Here is a 24,617-nt window from a genome sequence, read left to right as displayed (position 1 = left end):
TAGGACAAACCAAATAAATTCATGACACACATGTGACTAGAGGGGACTAATGGCAGCAAGTCTGAAAACAACCCCAAGAACCACATTTCAGTACCCACTCTGGGTTGAAAATTGGTATGTTAGAAAAATGTTTGGAATGACTAAGGGTAAGAAAGGCCAGCCTTGTTTCCCACTTGTACAAAACTCAAGAGGGGTGATTTATCAAGCCACACACACATACACAACAATAGGGAACCATATTCCAGTAACTCTTCTTGTCCAAAGTCCTGTATTACAGAATACAGTCCAAAATGGCAACATCCAAATACAGCACACCTATCTGTAAATAGTCACAAATCATTCACACGAATCACATTCTGGTTCTTTTTCTGATCAGAAATCATCTGTATAGCAGCTGAACAGTAACAGCAGTAACAGCAACTTCTGAGTGGACAAAAGAAGCCATATTTACTAGACAATTGTGATGAAATAAGAGCACTAGAATAAGTCACACAACTACCACAAAAACCGATTGTGGCACCCATTTCAGGCTAAATGTACAAATGCTAGATACCACAATGCAGTTCAACTGAATGTTTTATGGCTTGTTGAGGTCCCATTGAGCCCTGTATGACCAGCACATGAAGCTGGCATTTCCTATTCAGATGTTACCATTCCATTTTTTTATTTCTTTGCCTTGTGTGTAGCGCTGATCAAGAAACTGCCCACAGATGTACTTTTGATTGGCACTTCGCACAAAGGCAACTAGGAATGATGCTAGCCTCTGAAGCCTCTGCATTAATTCACCTTTTGTATATAAATTTGCAACATTAGCCAGAAAACTTCAAGTCATAATTAGTGACTATTTCAACCGTGAACATAATACAAACTTTACATATACACTATATTGGAAATATAAGAATTAAAGTGCTGGCCAACATTGCAAGACTACTGTAAGAAGTGAAGTACTCTGAATGTTTTCTAACACTAGATCAACACTATATTTATTAAAATACAGCATGCGTCTTGCAGTACTAAGACAATATTCTTTTTACTGTTTACTTATTTATTGTATCATATATTTTTCCCTCATAAGAAATTGTTCTGTCAGTTTTAATTTGAAGAAATAAATGAAGGCATTCCTAGGCCAGTGAACAGAATAAAAGATGCTGAAATTTGCTTTCAAAGCATAAAGTTGACTCCTGAAACCTATTCCAATGGTTTCATATTTTGCTTCCACAGACAAAATTTTGAAATTATTCACAACTTTATGCAGTCCCTGGTCAGTGAAATTCTGTTAAACTCACCACATTAAAAATAAAACTGAGCTTCACACACCGCTATATACACAACATAATAGATCTTAATTTCGCAACTGATAAATCTATTAACCAAAGACAAAAAAAACTGAAATTAAAATAAGGAGTAATTTTCCTGAAGTGAAATGACTTTAATGACAAATGCTCAAAACAATATTTTTTGAAAAAAAAATTTAAAGCACCATTGAAAACTTGCAGAAAAGCTGTCCTGAAGTCTGTGTCAGAGTATATATTGAATTTGTAGAACAATTTTTCTTAAAAAAAGGATCCTGATACTTACCAGTAGAAGGCACTGTGCACCCTTTCTGATATTCAGGGGCAGAGTGATTCCTGTATTGTTTATGTTCTGGCATTTCTTTCCTGTACAACTTTGAATCTAGAAGAGGAACTCGGCTTATCACAGGTGACTGAGGAATGCTTGGAAGAGTCCGTGATTTTCCTAATACAGGTCTCTGTGGCTTTCTGTCTAATGACCTTTAAAGGAATGGGGAGGTAGAAAAGAAAAGAAAAAGATGTATTTGCAAGCATAGATACCTTTGGTATGTTATATTCCCATTAGCTCTGGCAGAATTTAGAACCTCCTTTGAATTCAACTAGGATCAAAACCAAGATTATACCTTTGCCTCCAACTTCCTTCCTAGTAGCTATTTTCCAGAAATAGTGGCCAGAATCCTATTGGTCTTAGGTCCAGCAGCAGAAAGCTTAGAAGTAAATTGCTGCTAGTGAAGAAGTTACAGTACAGTGTTTTTTAAGTTCTGTACCAGTCAAATGATGTTTATAGGATAACAAATGCAAATGCTGACTTCTTAACAAAGAGTCGCTAATGTAATTTAGATTGATGCCCGAAGGTCCACTGTAATTATTCATGAGGGCTCTGGTCAACAATAGGAGGAAAGACCAAAGAGAAGAGCTTTTTCCTGCTTTTTTGTTACACCCCCAGACCTAACCAAGATTATGTTTCTGGCACAGATATGTCTCTAAATTGATTTACCTGTAACTTCTAGGCCAAGCAGCAACCAAAGTGCCATGCAAACAACAATTCCAGAGATCTTTTGTAATGAGAACCCCAACACAGACCTTTTCTTTCAAATCAAACCTACCTCTCCTTGCCATCTAAATCCTAGGAAGCTGTTTCGGCTCTAGATCAGTGTCCGGTATCAGTAATGGACTGAATGAGGGTGAATTAACTGAAACTTAATCCAGACAAGCCACAGGTGCTCCTGGTCAGTTGAAAGGCAAAGCAAGGAACAGGGATGTTGCCTGTGCTGGATGGTGTTCCAATCCCTCTGAAAACACAGGTGTGCAGCTTGCAGGTACTCCTGGATTAGTTCCTCATCCTGGATGCTCAGGAGTGCATTTGTCCAATTAAAGCTACTGCACCAGGGGTGCCCATTCCTGGAGAGGTCTGATTTGTTCATGGTGACACGTACCTCAGCTGAATAACTGTAACACATTCTAGGTGGGGCTGCCTATGGAATGTGTCAGGGAACTTCAGCAGGTCTCAAATGCAGATTGCTGGCTGGGACTGGTTATAGGGATCACATAGTACCTCTGTGACAGCAGCTCCACTAGATGCCGATCGATTTCTGGGCACAATTCAAAGTGCTGGTTCTGACCTATAAATAACTAAACGGCTTGGGTCCAAACTGTTTCAAAGACCATGTCATATACTGTAGAATCATAGACTCATTGTAGGGTTGGAAGGGACCTTGAAGGTCTTCTAGTCCAACCCTGTGCCCAAGGCAGGAGACCTCATACCATCCTGGACCTCATACCAGGATGGTATCTCCCATTATGAGCCTGCTTGGGCATTAAGATAATCAGGAGAGGCCTTTCTCTCAATCCCACCACCTTCACCGGTGTGTTTGGTGGGGACATAAGAGAGAGCCTTCTCTGTTACTGTTTTGATACTTTGGAGCTTTCTCCTACAGGAGGAGAGACTGGCTCCATCTTTGCTATCCTTCTGCTGACAGGCAAAGACCTTTTTCTTCAGGCAAGCTTTCCTTCAGTGACTAAGTGGGGTTTTAAAGAGAATTGTTATGTATTACAGCTTTGGATGTGTTTTTAGTACTGCTTTTGTTTCCCATTTCATGCTGTCTTTTCCTCTGCTTGGATTGCCTTCCATCTGAACTAAGGACAAGAATAATAACTTCCATCTTTTTTAAAAAAATCTTTTTCTCTCTTGCTGTCAATTTGCAAAGAAAGAGCAGTGCAGATGCAGGCTAATTTGAAAAGGCTGATTGTTTTCTTGACTTAAATAATGCTCATCATAATAAAATCTGAGAACATTGCATCAAGTTTCATTCTTAAAATATCCACTATATATATATGCTTTTGTTCCCATTGGAGTTCAACAACTTTATATTTATTTTCTTGTTAACATTTTCAAAACTAACCCAGTCACACCCTAACTGTGTTATCGTCTTGCAGACTTAACAGCAACTATCACAAGAACCAGGAGAGAGTACCATTTGTTGTTATGTGCCATCAAGTCAGAGCCTAGGTATAGTGACCCAAATAGGGCTTTCAAGGTAAATGTGATACTTAAGCAGTGGTTTTATCAGTGCCACACATCCCATGAGTTTCCATAGCTAAGTGAGGATTCAAACCCAGGCTCCTTCTGAATCCTAGTCCATCACTCTATCCACTACACCACACTGGGCATCTCAACTCTGCATTCTGGAGTGCACAAGGGATTATTATCATTGTTTCTTCCCTTCATTCTTGTGTTTGATGACACATTCTTGTGTTGTTTACCTCTATTTTTTTTAAATCTCAGACTATCTTAGGAGGTGAGAAGACTGACTGTTAGACTGCCAATGGCAGTAAATTTACCATCATATCAAAGAACAACGTTCAGTCTGGGCAGGATATTTAGTCTGACATATTCCCTTTAATACCAGAAACACAGAAGTAGAGTATACCAACAAAATATAAAATGAGAGCTCCGTTGCAAATTCACAGTGCTGTGACCATCTTAGAAGACCAGATGGCAAGCAACAGACAGCTTTATCAAAGGCTGGTTTATCATCATGCTCTTTCCCCAGTGGGTGGTCGGTCTGGGCTTTGCTGCCACCTTCTCTTGAGGAGGTAGGGACTGCAGCTTTCGTTTATGGTGTCTGCTAGAAGCAATTTTCCCCCAATTTACTCACCTCCTTCTCACTACTGCTGGAACTACCATCTACTGACACCGCTATAAAACAAAGCATAGTTCAGCTGAAAGCTTATAAAAGAAGTGATGCAACTTTCTTCCATTTGAAACAAGGAAGAGTTGCTGGGAAGGCATTCACAGTAACAACTAGACTAGCTGGTCCACAGGATAATAGCTGGTATTTCAATTTCCTAATATGTTTCATACATACATAAATATAACAAGAGGCACACAGTATGCCGAATAAATCTTGATGTTTTATATTTCATCTGTACACCTACATATCCTGAGAAGCACAGCATTTTCTTTAGCATCTAGTTCTGCCACCACCAAACAATCAATTTGGAATAAAGAATAAGTCTCAGGATGAACCCAGGGGAAATGTTTCTGTTATTACGAAGAGATGTATTTGTACTTCCAGCAGCAGTGTTATGCCCCTACCTGCCCATACAATCAGAAAGAAAAGCTGCTCTGCGCATAGGCAACTGCTTCCCTGAAATGCCAGATATTCTAATCAGTGAGCATATATTCCTCAGGGACCAATCAACTGCTGCATACTTTTGTTCTTTTTAAAGAATTGTATAAAAACTTGAAACTTGTTGAACTCGGGGTGCCCACCCTACTGGACACCCCACTATGCACTTGTTTTATCTGAATAAGCCTTTTGCCCTTTCCTACAAGAAACTGTCCACTTACTATTATTGCTCGGGACTTCGCTTTAATAGAATCAGCTAAGATACCGAGTTCCAGGAATGACAAGTGCTGCAACATTGGATGCAACTTTCAGGTGTCACCAGAGAAGAGTGATGTGAAAAAATAAGCACCTTAATGCCTTTTGCAGTCTGCGGGAATAAATGATTATAAAATACTGCAGTAGCAAAGTCAGGAAGTCACCTGGCTCCTAAGTAAAGAAACTGTTCAAAAATAGAGTTCAGCTCCATCTTTAGAGAGAATGCATGCCTTTTTTGCAAAATGGTACACTGTGTGTATGACAACATGCTAAAATAAATGCCACAGGTCAGACAGAAAAATTCCCACTTCTAGGAAATGACATTTTGATCTGCTCAGCTGCAAGCAATAATTTATTACAAGTGAAGTGAAGAACAAAGGTGATGTGAACAAGCAGAGAACACAGCATTTGTTATTAATTCAGAATAATTCAGCCTATTTTGTTTTCCAGGCCTGACAGCAAAATATATTTTCACGGATTATACAGATCTGGCATTTATGCCACTTTCTATGATATATAAAATGTCTCCTGGTGAATATTCTGATTGTGTTAGTGGTATTTTAACCTTTTTACTTCATTATTTTATTCATCATACTAATATTCATCCACCACAACAAGGAAAACAAAGTAAATTTCTCATAAACATACAACAAAAATGGAACCAGAATGATTTTTGACATTGGTCTCTGAGTTCTCCTATCAATATCTGGAAAAAATAGGAGTCACATGTTCATGAAACCATCTCGTTCTGAAACTCCCTAAAGAGACCTATGATGATGGTTAAGCCGCTCTGCTAACACAGTCTTCCAAAGCTTTTTAAACCAGTATTGTTGTAAGACCAACTGCAAACTTCCAGTGGTGTGCTTTTACTATCTGAGCTGTAACCAGCATGAATTTTAATAAGTCTTTGTGGAATATTTGACCCTCTTGGTTGTCCTGGGATGAACAGAAGCACAATAACCCTGTTGGGATAACAATTTGTGAGAAGGTATCAGATATGCTATCAAATATTTTAATCCAGAATTCATGGACTTTGGGACACTTACATCACATATGCACCCATTTACCTTCAGTAGCGTAGCTCTTCCAGCTGAAGGAGAAATATGTGAAAAGCATTGTAATTGGACTATAATGTCACATGTATACAGTGGTGGGATTCAAATAAATTAACAACAGGTTCTGTGCCCAAATGGCAAATAAATAAATAAATAAATAAATAAATAAATAAATAAATAAATAAATAAATAAATAAATAAATAAATAAATAAATAAATAAATAAACAAACAAATAAACAAATAAATAAACAAATAAATAAACAAACAAATAAATAAATGCCCAGGACAGTGGGATCCGATGAGAGTTTCTTCTACAGTGGTCTCCCTACTGCCTATCATCACAACTACTTCTCACATGATTAAGATATCTGGATAAGTGTATCTGTTTGGGCATGCCACTGCTGTTAACCTCACCATGGGCATGTGCCAAACACACACACACAAACACCTCACAGTGGGTGCTTATGACCAGGTTTGACAGAGAACTGACACATCTCTCCTTCCCTTTACCTCCTATTTCACCCTATAGCTCACCAGTAAAAATTGCTTCCATCCCCTTTCCTGCTCCTGAAATGACTGATAGCCCTGCTTGTTGTTACCTGGAGGCTGCCTTTGCACACCTGTTGAGGAGAGGAGTTCTTCTCCCCCCCCCCCGCTTCCTTCTGGCTTGGAAGGTATGGTCTCTTTTCAATCTGTTGCCACTCCACCTCAACCCCGCCACCTCAATCGGTCCAGAACACTGCCAAAGAGCCCGAAAAACCCACAACAGCCAATATCAACAAATGCTTGATTAGTATGCTCTCATGTATGTCTTTTCTGGAGAATGCTGCCTTCTCATGATGGTCCCTCCCCCTCGGAGTCCCTCCGGCCCCCACCCACCCCCCATGTTGACCTGTGGTCAAGATGCGTCTGAATGTCTGGAGAGAAGAGTTTCAATTCCCCTTATCTATTGATATGTTTATGTGTTTTCCTTTCTTGGCCCTGGATATATGGCCTTCAAGAATAGTAAGTCTTACTAGTGTTAAAATACTGATAGCTGTCTTCCTCCTTCTAACAGAGTGGGCCATCTCTGTGTGCCATTTGTCTCCCGAAATTGTCAGTTTTGGGGCAGGAGGAAGAGTTCTTTGTTACTCTAAATGAGGCTTGGAGGTTTCATCTCTTTGTGGTGTGAGTGACTTTTCTATTGCATACCTTGCTTGCGTGGATCAGTGAGACTGTCACTGGTTCATGCATTGGATATTCTCTGGGATTAAAAAAAAAACTGTTTCTAGGCAGAGCAAGAGTCTTATGTGGTACCTTTAACTTGAAAAAAATCATAGTAAAACGAGGACAGTTGTTTGTTTGATTGAAGCGGTCTCACCCCAAAACTTTTTCCCTCTGTGTCCTGCCCTCATGCCTTGTCAATCACCCACCCCTCTGCCTCGAGGCCATGGGCTTTCCTCCAGTGACATCAAGGACTCATCCTCCCCCCTTTTCCCCCAGTGACACCTCTGCTCTTTCCAGGGCTTTATCTCTCTCACCCATATCCCACCTCAGACGGCTCAGTGTGGAGTGGGAAGGGAGGCAGTTAATTGTGCCCCCTCCCCCTCGCTCGTCGCTGGTCACCTGGCCCCTCCTCCTTCATTCATCTCAGGCTAACAAACGGTTCTAAGAACCAATAGCACATTTAGGAAGCGGTTCTATAGAATAGGTGAGAACCTGCTGAATCCCACCTCTGCATGTATACTATTCTAAGTATTATTTCTCTAATTTTAGCAGCTGTGATTCTTAGAAGACTGCTGATTCTATTTCTTACCCCAACTTGCCACTGCTATGTTTGCCCCCCCCCCCCAGGCTGCCATTAGAATTCCAGATCTCCAGTTGAAATATTTATTAAGGTAGTATAGAGCTGCAACAAAGTCCCTTTTCCAGTTTTCCTGGTCCACCTCCTGAACACACAGTTGTTGAAAATCTGTCAGAAGTGGACATGTTTCTCTCCATGCTACCTGTTTTACAAGAGACAAGATCTGTATCTTCTGAAGATACCCCAAATTATTCTCCTCCTATTTCTAGACTAAAACCTGTTCTGTAATAGGGTGCCCTCTAAAAATTAAGTCATACATTCCATAGGGAACCTTTGTTTCTCAGTTATCAGACTGTTTGTAGCTGTCTAATTAGACATGCAAAATGGGAACCACTAGTGAATAAAGTAGTGTTAAAAATTTATTTCAGTACCTCTAAACCTGCATTGTTGATATAAGGGTTCTCCAATTCTGTTACCAGCACTCTTTCTCACAAAGCCAAATTAAATGCATCTGCAATGGGGACCTCCCTGATCAAATCCATTATTACCTCCGGGGTTTCTTTTGCACTCTGGACAGTATGCAAGAGTACACTTTTTAAAAAAAAGCAGGAAAGCAAACTGGAATAGATGGACAAATAATGTAGCCTGGTATAAGGCAAACTTTTATGTTCCTATGGCTGTTTTGGTCTTCCACCTCAAATTCTGATCTACTTTCTCATCATGGCAGAAAGGACAGAAGGTTCCCATGTCTTTTACCCATGTGCATAGCAATTAACAAGTGATGCAACAGAAGTCTAAGTGAAAAATTAGCAGGATGAGAAAGTGTAAAACAGACCTCACACCCATTCCTATACTGAAACCTGTTACTTGTTGCATCTGTACAGTGGTGCCTCGCTTGACGAGGATAATCCGTTCCAGCAAAATCGCTGTAGAACGAAATCGTCGTCAAGCGAAAGTAAAAATCCCATTGAAATGCACTGAAAACTGGTTCAATGCGTTCCAATGGCCAAAATACCTCACTGTCCAGCGAAGATCCTTCATAGGGCGGCCATTTTCCGGTGCCTGTAAAGCGAGGAATCTGTCCTAAAACACAGCGAGCAGCCATTTTGAAAGCCCGACGATCAGCTGCTTTGATCGTCGTTAAGCGAAAAATCGGTTCTCGAAGCAGGGAACTGATCACCGTGAAGCGATTTTTCCTTATTAAAACATTGTTTTGCGATTGCAAAAGCGATCGCAAAAACTTCATCATTAAGTGATTTCCTCGTCTAACGAGGTAATCGTCAAGCGGGGCACCATTGTATTTCAGTTTAACTGAGATTGTTCACACTTCCCCTGTATAGATTGTGTGTTTGAGTGTGTGTATGCATGTGTGCATGCATGTGCACACCATCAACTTGATTCTGACTTATGGCAACCCTTTCCTAAGTTTTCTAGCTAGACAGTACTCCAAAATTGTTTACCCTTCCCTTCTTCTAGGGGCACCCTGGAACTGTGCAGTTTGCCCAAGCTTGCACAGGCTGGCTTTTCTCTCAGAAGGTACAATGGGGAATCAAAACCCAGGAGACCTTAATTCCTCCCCAACTTCTCCCTTATTATATGCAAAATAAATCACAATACTCCTAAATTCTTTTGTAAATTACATCACTGCATCCCTGCCACAAGCAAAGACCCCTGACGAAAATGTGTGCATAAAGACTGCAAAAGGTCAATTATAATCAACTGCATTAAAACCTATAAATAGTTGATCTCCTGCTTTTTTGGCTGAGGAAGAGCTTATAATCAAGGATTGACAAAAAAATTAAGAGTTCCACCTGAAGCAATTAACCAATCCTTATCAACACAACATACCAATCAACCATATGAGCTTATTATACAGCATCACAGTATTAAATTGCATCCAGATGTCTTTGGTGTCTGGAGTCAAAGCTATGACATGAGGAGCATGCTGAGGCAACAGTAATGAGTACAAAATGCAATTAGAAGTCAAGCTAGATAACTTTTCTAAGACCAAAATACAGTGCTGAAACAAAAGTGTGGGGTGTTCTCCCCAAATATGAGTTTTATTTTTATTTTTTAAAAGACAGGTGGGGTGATTCATATTTGTACTGTTCATTTTATTTTGTTTTTTAGATTAGACAGTGGACAACATTCGCAAGCAGTACACAGAAATAAGTTTCACACACACTGCTCCATAAACCCGGAAGCTATGTGCACAAGAGACAACCATCTCCACTGTATTTGTGTTATTTCAATACAAAGAGAAATAATAGGAAGAGTAGGAAAAGGCATACTTATAGTAGCCTGAGAATGAACTTAATACTGTTAAAATGAATATTCACTACCCCAGCATTTTTGGATAACATATTAATAGCAAGATCTCCTCCTCTGTGCTACCACAGTATCTCAGAAAACCCTTCTCCCTAATGCATTTTTCTCACTTCAGCCATGAACAAATAATATTTTATGATGATGACGATAACACCAATAATCTTAATAGTAATAGTTAATATTCCCCAAGGCAAACCTCAATTCCTGGGCAGATCTGCAAGTGGTGGATATGAGATTGGCCTACAGATGTGTAGGATAACAGCAATGACTAATAGAACTCTTAACTGTCTTATATCAAGGCAGGGGGTGCTAGCAGAAGGAGTGCAGTCCACAGCAGGACTGTGCCAACTAAAAATCAAAGAGAAGCAGTAATGGCACTGAGAAGCAACAAGAATGTACTGCCATCTACTAAGTGCTGCCCAATACCACGTGTGTAGGAGGCAGGCCCCTGAAGGGTAAGGAAAGGAAAAGTCTGACTGAAAACCACCAGCAGTGTCTGACCTGAAGCAGGCAGTTACCAACCATGGCTGTCTCCAGGTTTGGAGTGGCTGAACGCAGCAGGTAATAAACCTGCTTATGGAGAGTATTTGCTCATGGGTGTTGATTCTCAAATTAAATTTTATAGCTGGCTGTTGCCTGGGTTAACAAGGGCTGAATTAGTGGCTTAGAAAGTAGGCAACATTCAAAATATCAACTCCATTCTCCCTGTGAAACACTTGTTGCCATCAAGTAGGAACATAATACAGTGGTGCCTCGCTTAGCGATTGCCTCCTTTAACAATGTATTCGCTTAGCAATGCGTTTTTTTGAAAAATTTTCTGCATCGTTTAACCATGTTCTCCATGGGCGATTTTCGCTTAGCGATTTCGGGACCATGCTTCACATAACGATGACAGTTTAGATCCCCCTATTTCACTTAACGATGTCCGTTTTCGCTAATTTAAAAGTGTCTTAAAATGTTCAAAAACTGTTTTAAATGCTTGGTATCATTAGTGCACCTTGTAAAACCTTTGCCCTTTCCCCTCTTAATTTATCAGGGGAAAACATCAAATGCTGAGATATTATTTATTAATAATAACCGCAACTGTAGCCTGCTTTTTCTCTAATGAGCTTAGGGGTACACAAGTTCTTCCTTCTATTTTATTTCATAATAACTTTTGAGGAAAGTCAGACTGAGGAAGTGTGATTGGCGCAAAGACACTCAATCTTTAGACTGCGAGGGGACTGAGCTGATTCCAAAAATACAACCTCACTCAGGGGTGAGTGATCTTGACCAGGCCAAATGTCAACTCTCCATTTGACTAGGAGTCTCCATTCATGAAAACCTACCAAAAATTAGCAACTTCTCAGCCATTTTCTAGACTTTTTGGCACCTCTGCAAGTTTTACTTCACTTACCGGTAATTTTTAATTATTTTATTCTAGTCATTATTTTATTTATTTTACAATTTTTAATTTTTTGAAGCTACCTTATAAGTTGTGGCAGTAAAAGGTAGTTTATAAATATTGTTCACCAGGGTGAAAAGATTGCTGAAGTCACTCATAACCTGAAAGAATAAATGGAGCATCCCAATGTTCAACTGACAAAAATACATAACCACAAACTCCAAACAAAGGTGTGAAATAGATCTTAAACTATTACAAAAAATATGGAGTGCAAAATTTCCCATGATTGCTTCAGGAATTAGTAACATAACAAATACCATGGTTTGTCTTGCTGTGGGCTGTATTTGTGCTTCAGTCTACTTGACTGCAAATGAAACTCTGAAAAGTTGCTACTGATCTGCTCTACTTTCTATTAACAAGCTGGAAAATTATGACATTTGAATTGTTAAAAAAACCAAGAGGCTGCTTTATAACACAAATCAGATTGTTCATCCAACTAGGTCACATATTTGAAGAAGTAGCTGTTAGTCTGTGCAACCAGACCAGACCAAGAAGAAAAATGTCTGAGGAAGTAGACTTGATCCACAAAAGCTCACATTAAAAATAGCAGTTAGTTTTCAAGGTGCCAGAACTTTGCTTTTGTCTGACCAATGATGTATTGTCTACGCTGAACCATAGCAGCTCTCCAAAAGATCAGACCATTGCCTTTTCCATGACATAGTAATTTCTGAAAGCAAATACTGTAGTGTCATTATCATAATGTTACAGCTCTTCCCAAAGAAATTTATGAACACTGAAATGTGTCTTCTCTCATTGGAAGAAAACTCCTACTCATCAGCTTCATTCATTTTTTGTCTCTTTTCACACAGCTGAGCCATTAAGAAAATCTATTCCAGCCCTAACTGCTAACAGAGCTCTTAATATTTACATCCTAACTGTGAAACTGCTTCCTTCCACCTGCATGCAAAACCAGAGTAATGGCAGCTTTCCACCCACTCTGCAAATGACTCAGCAGTGAGGCAACATGTGGATTGAGCATCATATATTATTTCAAGCAACCATAATTCTCAAGTCAAATTTTATTTTCTTCTTCTGAAACAGTGAATTACATTTTTCTCCCAGCCTCACTATGTGTTTGAAATAGTAGTTTCAATAGAGTTGTCTATTCCAACAGCCCAGCAGAACAACTCACATTATTAATTGTGCCACGCTGAGCATAATTAGTGAAGGAACAGAAAGTAAAGGAATCAAAAACAAATCTTCCAGTATTATACTTCCTTTATACAAAACTCTGGCACAACTCCCTCTGAAATGCTGTGTAGCGGTCCATCTCTCCATCCAAAAAACCTGGAAGTGGTAGTGTGATTATGTGGACACAGTGACAGACTAGGGCTCAGGAGACCTGGATTCAAATCACCACATGGCCACAGAAATGTACAGGGGGTACTCCTTCAACATTTCACACTCTTTGAAAACTCTTCCAGTTGCCATAAGTCAGAAACAACCAGGCATATAATAATAAAAAGCTGGAAAGGGTGCAGAGAAGGACAACCAGGATTACTAGGAATTACTAAGGATCTAGAGCAACTCTCCGTATATCATCATCATACTTTTTTGGTATAATAAAGAAAAGTAGAGTGAAACAGAAAATAAAGAACCAATAATCAAAATAGAATAAAACAGTGAATAGAGAACCAATAAACGAATAAAATCCAGCTTGTTGAAGAGGATGATAGAGGTTACATAAACAAGTGTAAAGCCAACGATCAAATAAAGCCCAATTAACTAGATTCTGGTAGCATCCTTCTTCTCTGGAAAATCAATTTCAAAAAAATTGCCATTTTCTCAGATACATCAGCATTAGCACCTGAAAGAGTATACCTTATTTTCTCCAGGTCTGGAAGATTTAGAGGAATCTCTACTAAGAAGAGAAGCTGTGTTTGTCCACTAAGTGGGGAGGACCAACATGATTTTGTATTTCCCCTTCTATAAAAACTTTCGCTCAGTGTTCCTTGAGAAATGCCTTAAGAAGAAGGAACTCTTCATATAAGGAAAAGTTACAGTATTTGGGCTGTTTAGCTTAGAAAAAAGGCAACTCAAAGGAGACCTGGACAGCAGCGGTTCATCATTTAGGCAGGAAAATGCTGCTGCTCTTGCTGACCCACCCACCCCCCTGAATTCATTCCCAACAGTCGTACAGTTCTAGTTTCTGATTTGCTTATGCCATTTTAGCGATTTTAGCATTGCCGCCATTCAGCAATTTTTCATGGCTGAGCAGGAATTCAAACCCAGATCTCCTGACTCATAGTCTGCCACTCTCAAAGAGATACATACAGCCTATGAGGTATAGTGGATAAGTTAATAAATTAATTTTACTTGTTGAAAAAAAAGCACCTTAGTTTTCCAAAAGAGACAAGTTGAACAGAACTACTTTTCAGTATTTGAGTATCAAAACAAAATCAGTAAATTGCATTCAATATTTATTTATTTATTTAATTTATATGCCGCCCACTCTACCCAAAGGTCTCTGGGCGGCTTTGATTTATGATTTATGTGACACTGAATTAAACCTTTGTTTAAGATAATTTTTACTGAAATATTTGTCAAGACCAGATAGCCATTACTTACATTGTTTTAATCTTAAACAAGGTAAAACCAACATACTGAAAACAATGTTCTAATTTTACCAATCTAAAAAGATGATACTTTTTTGCACTGTTCTGTAGTAATCTGTTCCAGCAGAGTTTAACTGGAGGCTAGAAATTGAAAACCTTTACAGAAGAATATAGTGGTAGTAGAAAAGTCAGTACCTTTTATAGATTCTGTTCCCTGATTGATAGGGTTCCAGGAACTATGCTTTATATTTAATCACTCATTCTATTAGTAAATGCTAATAATTATCATTATACTGTAATAGGTCAGACAAACTAAACATGATGAGCAAACTTCCCGATTGCTCTTTTGTTTGTTTATTGAACTTTTAAATTGTCCACTAATGAAAATTCCAAATTTAGAAAAAAAAAATTCCTCATGTCCTCTTTTATAAAAAGCACTGGGATGTAATCTAGATTGGCTGCAGGAGAAAGAGGTGTAAACTCTTATCTGTACCCACAGGTTTTCCCTTCCATTACTTGCTTCTCCATTCATTCCATAGATTTAATAAACCTCCCTGTAAATGGGACGTATACCCTCACAGAGCAGCTTTCAATAAGCAGTTCCAAACACTTGGAACAAAGGGAAGGCGGCATGGGATTTGTACCATGACCTGAGAGGGAAGGGGTTTAACCCATACACTTCTGCTCTGCTAGGTGGTCTCACCAGGGAAAGTCTTCCAACCTAATGAGGCACCACCGGGATTAAGGCTGAGGCATAGGAATCCTTCAGTCTCGAGAGACTATGGTAACATGCTCTGAATCGAGGAGTGTCCTCTCCAGAGCATGAACCCTGGGTAAAGTAATATGGAGGATAGGCTGTTACCCAAGCAGCACATCCCCCTCTCCACGTTGCTGAAATGGTCCAATGGAAAGGCAAGAGCCAATACAACTGGTTCCAGCAACGTCGCAGGAAAAATGTAAGGGTCGGATTACGTCCGCACTATTAAAGAGCAGGCTGGGTAGGTGGGGCTTGTCAGCCATGGAAGGCAGCCCATCTAGGAGAAGGAAAACTCCGATTTCAAACCTCCACTGCCTTGTGGCTATATCCACTGATTAAGGCTAGCATCATTATATTACGAGTCCAAAGGGAATCTGGAAAAACTTTAAAATGACCTATTTTAATGGGACTTCAATGTAGCAGGCTCCACTACTATATACAGTATATCACAGATGGTTAGACATTAATGCCTGTGTGTTGTGTTATTTTGAGGGGACAGCACATTTACACTGTTATACAAGTGTATACTTACTGCTTTACATTGTAGCCAAGTGTCATTTCTTCAGTGTTGTTACATGAAAAGATACACAGTAACTAAAATGTTTATGAAATGTGAGGGGGTGTACTCACTTCTGTGATATACTGTAGCAAGACTTTATAAATTCACTCAGATGGGGCCAGGACTGTCAGGTTTGTGTGTTTTGGTGTGGGTTATGGTGTATCCAGCAGTGACCACAGCATTGTTTAAGGAAGGCAATTTGCAGGAACCCCACATTCCTGGAATTTTTTTCCTGTATTGGTGGTGGCTTGCATATAGAAGGATATGCTTAGGAATTACAGGGCCAGGTTCTTGTATGACAAGATTACAGAGGATGGGTTCTCCAACAAACAAATGTCATGCTCTGAGTGAGTCATGAGGCTGGAGCACATGTTCATGCTTCCATGTCTGGAAGATAACATCTCTTTCTGGGCTCATTACATAACAGCTGTTAATATCGATATTGTGGATGCTCTCTCAGTTTCAAGGTTTCACATGTTGGCACAAGAAGCAAAACTTCTTGTCTTTTCAATAAGCCTTTTTAATTGTGTATCTGGAACTGTAAAAATAACTTTTAAAAAATACTAATGAAGGCTACCAAAGCATGTATAAGAAATCACTCTGATTAAGCAAGGTAGACATATGCCTATATAGCATTGTTCTTTCCTACAAAAGTCAGAAGGGAACTGACGGGAGAGGACAAAGATGGTAACAGAAAATTACGATAGCTTATAGAAGATATATGCAAGGAAACCAGCCTGGGCTTCTATTTTGATCAAGTAAAATATTGGCTATAAGGAAAGGGCACTAGGTTAAGAAGTCACAATCTTTCTTCCGTCAGAACTTCATTTCCTACTGTTATTCACAACCAATATTACAAGGCTTCTCTGAAGATAAAGATCCAACAATAACAGAGAAACCTATACAGAGAGGACTAAAACCTTTCTTTCTTTCTGAGTGTTGACTGATATGAAATATAAAGTTTAAAACAAATTAAAACATTAAGATACTTATATTTATTTATTTATTTATTTATTTATTTATTTATTGGACTTATATACCGCCCCATAGCGCTACAAGCACTCTCCGGGCGGTTTACAATTTTAATTATACAGGCTACACATTGCCCCCCCCAGCAAGCTGGGTACTCATTTTACCGACCTCGGAAGGATGGAAGGCTGAGTCAACCTTGAGCCGGCTACCTGGGATTTGAACCCCAGGTCGTGAGCACAGTTATACTGTTTTTGATCAGAATCAGGCTACATTAGTAGCATTGTCTCGGTCATTCGCTAAATCTTTCGTATGCACAAAAAAGCATAAATTGCATGCACAATGTTTGTGCATTGCAAGTGTTGCATTGTTTTGATTTCTCCACAGTCACAGAAAATTTGTCCTGTATCCAAGTAGCCCGTTTTGATCTTCCTATGCCACTTTGAAGCCTATTGAATGACTTCCAGATGGTCCAGCTAGAATCATGTCCTGAGGGGAGACAGTCTTAAGTTTTCATCTATTTCACAAGGTGTTGTGTGTTTTTCTCTCCAAAGGTGCAGCTTAGCTTCTTCTGGTTTAATATTTACAACTTGAGATGTGTGCAGAAAACTTTCCCTCAATTTTAGCCATCAGGGGGATGGGCATAGAAGGACCCTCCTCGAAGAGTGGGAAAATACTGTGAGTACACTTGGGTGTTCCCTGGCCAATGGCATTCTTCACTTCAAGAAGAGCTGTACTGTAAACGTGCGGATGAACAAGCTCTTCAAATTAATTTCACAATTTGATACTTACTTGATAATGCTTATTTTATTATTTTATGCTTTTCTGACTGTTTACATTACTTATATTAAATGCCAAATTCTGTTTTTTTAAGACTGGTTTAATCTCTGCTCATGCATACCATCTGATTGCCTATACAACAATAAAATATTAACATTAAGTCTGGTAGATATGATCAGGAAAAAATGCAATAGTCAAATTCCAGAAATACATACTCATGTACAGTAAGGAAGACAGGAAATAACCCATCTGCATTATCTCCGTTTTGCAACTCTAACTGAAATTATTCTTGCAGATTCCATTTTCCTCTTAGCATGCTATAAAGTTGAAAATTCTTGGAAACTCTACTAAAATCTCCAGTACTGCTTTCAATAATTTACTTGAGTGATTCAGGGAATACTTATCCAATTTGCAGATTACACAAAATTGGATGGAACAAGTAAAACCCTGGAAGGCAGGAGCAAAATTCAAACAGGCTTAAGCACTGGGCTTAAAACAACAGAATGATATTTCACAGGGATAAGTACAAAGTTCTACACTTAAGAAAGAGATACCAAACACACAGTAACAAGAAGAGGGATGCTTGGCTCAGTAATATTAAATGCCAGAAGGATCTTGGAATTCTTGTAAATCATAAGCTGAATGTAAGACAAGAGGGGAATGTGGCTACCAAAAGGGCAAATGCTATTTGAACTAACAGAAATATAGTCTCCAAATCCTGTGAAGTACTAGTTCCCCACCATTTGACACTGATTAGCCCTCATCTTGAGTAATATAACCCATTCTGGACACCACAATTTAGGAATAATGCTGACAAACTTAACTTCAAAGGAGAGCAATGAGGAAAAGCCCTATGAGAAAAGACTGCAGAAACTAGGCACCTTTACGTTTGAGAGAAACAAGACAGAGGGAGGTATGATACCACTCTTCAAATACCTGAAAGTTTGTCATACAAAGGAGGAGGTAGGATCACCTCAGAGGGCAGGACATAATAAGTTTGTTCAAGTTGCAGGAAGCCATACGGGGAGAATCCTCCAAGGTGGAGCAACTCCAGGTCAGGATGGCAGACCCTGCCGGCATCCGGGGTCAGAAAAAATGGTTGGGAGGGCAACCTCAGGAACTCGGAAGCCATGGTCTTGAGTGCGGTAAACCAAGATTGCCGAGGCCACCATGGGGCCACTAGAATGGCATTGGCGTGTAGCTGGCATATGCTGACTAATGTCCGCTGAATTAGAGGGATGGGAGGGAACAGATAAAGGAGACCATCTTCCCAATTCACCATGAAGGCGTTGCTGAGGGAGTTCCTGCCTCTTCCTGCTCGAGAATGAAACTTGGTGCATTTGGAATTGTCCTGGGTTGCGAACATGTTGATGGTCAGAGTTCCCCATCAATTGCAGATCTGAGAAAAAATGGAGTCATTGAGCTCCCATTCGTGAGTTTGAGTGGACAGGCAACTCAAACGGTTGGTGATATCGTTGCCTTCTGTTGACATATGAATGGCGATTGAAAAAATATGGTGGCTGTAACACCATTCCCAAAGATGAATCGCCAAATATAGGAGAGAGAACGAGTTGGTGTCTCCTTGCTTGTTGATATAATACATGGTTGTGGTGTTGTCCGTGGCCACCTGGACCCCTCAGCCTACTATTAGAGGATAAAAGGCGTGAAATGCCTTGATGACCACCAGCATCTCTAGATGTTTGATGTGAAGTAGTTCTTCTGATCTGGACCACAGGGCATGGATTATGTGAGGGCCACAATGTGCACCCCAACCTGTAGGGCTGGTGTCCATTGTAAACTGGACCGTCAGCTGAATGGTCTGGAAGGGTGAGGCATGAATGTGCACCATGTTAGCTGACTCGCGAGCTCTGGAGTTACAAATGATCGAATTGAGACAGGTATCAAGCCTGTAGAAAGTGCATTTTCAGCCACGTGTGTGGGAGAGCAGACGTGGTTGAGGCCATGAGATCTAGAAGATGCTGTGTATGATGGGCAGAAACATTGGCATTAGTACGAAAAGAGTGGATCGCTCAGTGTAGTTTCTGAATTTGTTTGGAAGGAAGGGAAACTCTGGCCTTGACTGAGTCTAGGCGTGCACCAATATAGTCCATGATCTGAGACGGTTGGAGATAAGACTTTGCAAAGTTGACTTGTAGGCCTAGATCTGCCAGAGTTTGGAGTGCAAAGTTGGTATCTTTGCTGTAAGAATCAGTGATGATGGACATAATAAGAGTGTGTTGTCTTCCAGATCTTATGTAAATTGTCCATGACCTCATCTGTTTTCTCATTAAATAGACCAGCGCCATCAAATGGGAGTTCTTCAATTTGAGACCTAGCATCATCATTGATTTCCGCTGAGCACAGCCAAGCATGCCTGCGAAGGGTAATAGCCGATGTCATGGCCTTAGATGCTGCATCAGGCATGTGACAAGATGCTAAGCGCTGCTGTGTAGTCACCTCTAGATGAGCACTGAGAGCATTGGTCTTATTCTCCTTAGGAGCAGCTTGGAGAACTGGCAAAACTTTGTTCCACAATTACCTCTAATATGCTCCCATAGCTGCTTGGTAGCTTGAAACCCTCATGACAAAAAAGGCTAGGGAACAGAGGCGACGACCCAAGACATCCAGCTTCTGAGCCTCCCTGTTGGTGGGAGTGACCTTAGAATGATTCCCAGGCTTTGATTGCTTAGATTGCACTATAATGGAATCTGGTGCAGGGTGCTTAGTGAGGAAATTTGTATCACTGCCATGTGTTCTGTAATGATTTTCAATACGTCAATACATCTAAGATCTGAAGAGATGTAGGCAGTTGTTTCATGAATCTTTTATGAGGTCTAACAGAGCTGGATTGAAGGCCAAGCTTAAGGGGGGGATTTTTCTTGGTTTGTATCATCAAAAACAAGGTCTTGCTGGGAGGGCGGGGTTGCTTGATATCAAGCTCCAAAGATTTCGCCATGCGAAGAATCAATTGCGAGTACTATGTAAAGTCTTCAGATGGCGATGGGGGATGAAGATCAGCAGCACCTGAATCTGGTGTTGGCAAATTTGAAGGAGACCCTTTGGAAGCTTTCGAAGGTGGATCTTGTTCAGAAACCAACGATGCCGAAGAACCGCTAGTAAAGGAAAGAGGTGGAGAGGGCGAGCAAGGACGACCTCTCAACATGGAAGCTGAAGCTCATGGAACCGGTATGGACATGTCTGTTTCAGGTGCACCCTGTCGAGCTGATTGAGTGTGAGAGGCTCTCGGTTGTGATATCGAGGACGATGGTATTGACGGGGCACGAGAGCACTTCAAAGGACGGGATGACTGATGAGCCACTTCCTGCTCAGACAAATGGCATCTAGGAGCAGGCTTCAATGGGAGAGGGTCAGGTTGGCCATAGGTTCGATGCTGACGTGGAGGTGAAGGTGATGGCAAGGATCCAGAAGGAGAGGCATATACAGACTCTCTTGGGCCTGATGCAATTGCCGGTGTCATAGAAAGATTTGAGGTCGTCCTCACAGTATCAACCACGACCACCACATCGATCAAGCTCTACATAAATCAGCTCCTCATAATCTGAATACACATGATGCTGAGACAGGCAATGAAGAAGTATAACCTCTCGATGCTGAGGATGCTCTTGGGTTTGAGAAACATGCCAAGGTTTTGCCAGTCATTTCCGCAGAGGGGATTGTCGCGGGGACACCTCCGAATTCGATAACTGTATCACTGTTGCCCGCCCAATTTACATAGGGCTAGAATGGGTCAAGGCTGAGCTGGAGAAGACATCAGCCTCAGAAAGGCCATGGCTAGGAGACAGGTTCAGTATTGATACAGAAACGTGACCCGGTGATGGTGGTGCCGAGTTGACCCATTCAGAAAGTGGGTCCCGATCTGGCAACTTCCGAGACGACTCCTCAAGTATGGGAGATGGAAGGGAGACTTGTATTGGAGGAAGTTCTCAAAGTTGAGCAGATTTAGAATATTGTTTTGCCTTCTGTTTACCAACAGCTTTCTTTTTCTTAGGATCTTCCACGGACAGTGATTTCTATATCAAGGCCAATGTTGAGGCCGACGCCAATGCCAAAGACTTCTTTGGTTTAGATGCCTTCGAAGAAGACCTTGGAGACGGGGTAGCAGGAACGAGGAGTGGGAGGAGCAGGAGTCAAGGTAGGCTCCATGGTTGCTGGGCTCGAAGGGTGTGAGTGATTTGTCCCACAGATATGAATGAAGCCTCTGCAAACGGAGCTTAAGGGTAGGTTTGGTCAACTTTTTACACTCCTGACAGGAGTGAGTCTGGTGCCTTTTCCTAAACAAAATGAACAGCGGTTGTGGCCATCGTGAAGGGGATCTTGTTGGCACACGATGTACAAAGCTTAAAGGGACCTGACGAGGCCATAAAAATTGGTGGAAACAGGAGAAGGAAGAGAGGGGGAAATGGGGGGAAAGGAAGACTCACGGGAAAATGTCAACGATCGTCTGTCCAAGATCAAAAGCCAAAAGATCAGAAGCCAAGTTGTTCACAATAAAGTCCGTAATCCAAAAACTATAACCGGTAAGCAGTCTGAAGGTCAAAATAGCCCAGAAACAACAAACAGTAACCAATTCAAAATCCAATAACTGTATACCGTAGTCAGTCCAAAGTCAAAATTTTCCAGAAATTAGAAACGATATGTGATAAAGCAGACCAGAATCAAAAATCAGAATAATAGGAAAAAACAGTGCAGCGGCGGCAAAAGGGAACTGAGGTATTACAGGCAGGCATAGCATGTGCACCACGGGGAAACGTCCTACTAATCACACGTTTTTAAGCTCTAGAATACTCTGAGGAGTCATGCGCAAGCACAGTCTAAACTTATTTGTGTGCATTCACAGAGGCCACAAAGAAGAACCAAATGTAATTAGAAAATTTGGCCTAGAGGACAGAAATTAAGCAGAAGAATGACTCATAGAGCTCTGCAAAGCCGACACTCTATTTATTGCAAATACTGTACATGCTTCAAACAACCAAATAGAGAGCTGTACACATGGACATTACCAAATGGTTAACACAGAACCCAAAGAAGGTTCCCTCTAAAGTGTATGACTGCATGAGCATACGTAACTCCACCCCTCCACACAGCTTTCTTTCTCCTCCACACACCCACAGCAATAGTTTCCAGTCCCTTTCATTATGGTTGCAATGAAACCCCCACACGGGGAGCGGGGGGGGGGCAGGGTTGCACATAGGAAGGCTAAGTCATGCTAAGGGTGGAGCCCTACCCAGTGGGGCTGAAAATTAGAGGGAATGTTAAGCCAACCATCTATGCAAATAGAAACAAAGATGGAGAAGCTGTATTCTCTCAGCCAAAACAAGACCAGGATTAGATTGTGGTACTGATCATGAACTGCTAATATCCAACATTAGAGTAAAGCTGAAAAAGAACACTAAAATAACTATAGAGCCAAAATATAATCTAAAAATATTCCTGATAAACCACATAAAATTTTCCTGATGTCCACATAAAGAACAGATTTGCATTACTATACTCAATTGACTACGAACATAAAGAACTATGGAGTAAAACCAGAGATATTGTCAGGGAAGAAAGTAGAAAGACTTGTAAAAACAAAGGAAAAGCCTAGATGGATGGTGGAAGAAGCACTTAAAATTGCAAAGGCCAGGTGACAAGCAAATGTAAAAGATGATAGAAGTATTTGTCTCTACATGATAGCCCCTTAAAAACCTGCAAAGAGAACCAGTACAAAGAAATAGAGGAGAAGGAGGACCACAAAAGGGGAAAACCAAATGTGTCTTCCAGAAAATCCAAGATATTAAAGGGTAATTCAAACCTAGATTAGGAATGCTGAATGACCAACAGGGAAGCATATTATCTGACCAGGATAAAATCAAGAGAAGGTGGAAACAGTATACTGAAGACCTATGCAGAAGGGATAAAGGGATGATAGACTGACTCCTTTGGAAAGGAATCCTACAACGAAGAACTGGTACTTCTAGAGAGTGAGTGCTCTGAAAGCTCAAGGAAGAAATAAATTACCAGGATGGATGGAATATGAATAGAACTGTTCCAAGCCACAGAGAATGAGTCTGTCAAATCTTAAGAAAAATATGCCAATAAATATAGAAACCAAAACAATGTCCCACAGATTGGAAACAGTAGTTACAGCATCCTTAATAGAGAAGAGTTCAACTGAGGAAATAACAGAAACACTGACTTATCTTTAAATAATCCATATAATGAATCACCAGAATGGCAACTTCTACCATATGCAGTAGAGTGAAGAAGAACTCTTAACATCTCATTGTGAATTTACCAACTCCCATACAAGGAAGGTCGAGTTCTTCTTTTTGAGGTTTATGTGCATAATGCATACATTAAAGCACACACTCAGAAATAAATGCAGAATTATTAACTTTCTATATATCCACATGAAACCAACCTACAATTCCATTTTATACTTATTGTACACATTATGGGTTCTGTTACACAGAGCTATACAGTGAGATACGTTAATAATGGCTACACTAAAATTCACAGTAACATCTTCCTCTCATCTGCAAAGTTTAATGGACCCAGGATCTCCTACTGCAGTATAACATTTACTGGAAAATTCAGTTTCATAATATTAAACAAAATGAGAAAAAGATTTTGCACAAACAAAATGGAAGACTGTTTACAAAGTTTAACAGAAGCTGATTTCATGTATCTCAGTGGCTACGTACACTATGCAGTACTTTTATCATGACTGTTATATCTACACATTCTTGTCACATTGAGAAACGCACACACAGGCCAATAAATAAAAACGTGAAATGTTTCCAACTACCTGCATTCAGTGATACTACAGCAGTAGCTGCCACTCCTTCTGTTACACCGTCGATCTGATCGAAATTCATTCCTTGACTTCCTTAGGCTGAAATATTCTGTAAGCTTTCCAAAGGATGACATGGCATCAGCACAGTCCAACTTTCTGCGCGTGCACATATGTATGCACAAATCTAGACAGACATTCACCTGCTAGAGCCACTATGAATGCATTACTCCAGACATGCCACCAGTGCTTCCCAGGCTGGTCAGGAGTGCTCGGAGAGCTAGGAAAAACCAACAACAATGAGATTAGAAAGAACACACCACAACCTTTCATATTCTGATATTTTCCATTCAGAACTAAAATATAGCTTATATAAATTAAATATTAAAAACACATTTGTGGCTAGAATGT

The 24,617-nt window shown here is 40.3% G+C and overlaps 1 protein-coding gene across 11 annotated transcripts in view; it reads right to left on the bottom strand.

Moving 5' to 3' along the window:
* The window catches only part of LOC110086925 (ankyrin repeat and fibronectin type-III domain-containing protein 1), a 316,329-nt gene that overhangs the window by 256,168 nt on the left and 35,544 nt on the right, over positions 1 to 24,617 (bottom strand). For 8 of the 11 annotated variants that reach the window (XR_013539113.1, XM_078381382.1, XM_020808190.3 and 5 more), the window contains exons 2-3: positions 24,222 to 24,486; positions 1,579 to 1,772 (exon numbers count right to left, since the gene is read on the bottom strand). Coding sequence is in view for 9 of the 11 variants with exons in the window: in XM_020808190.3 (XP_020663849.3) it covers positions 1,579 to 1,772; positions 24,222 to 24,379 (352 nt within the window). In the remaining 2 variants the exon portion in view is untranslated. The remainder of the gene's footprint in view (positions 1 to 1,578; positions 1,773 to 24,221; positions 24,487 to 24,617) is intronic. The other 3 variants (XM_078381380.1, XM_078381381.1, XM_078381378.1) reach the window with 1 other exon arrangement.

This window comes from Pogona vitticeps, chromosome 13 (genome assembly GCF_051106095.1).
Source record: "Pogona vitticeps strain Pit_001003342236 chromosome 13, PviZW2.1, whole genome shotgun sequence".
In the NCBI taxonomy this organism is placed as follows: Eukaryota; Metazoa; Chordata; class Lepidosauria; order Squamata; family Agamidae; genus Pogona; species Pogona vitticeps.
The sequence above is the reverse complement of the archived record's forward strand: the minus strand, read 5'-3'. Positions and strand labels throughout refer to the sequence as shown.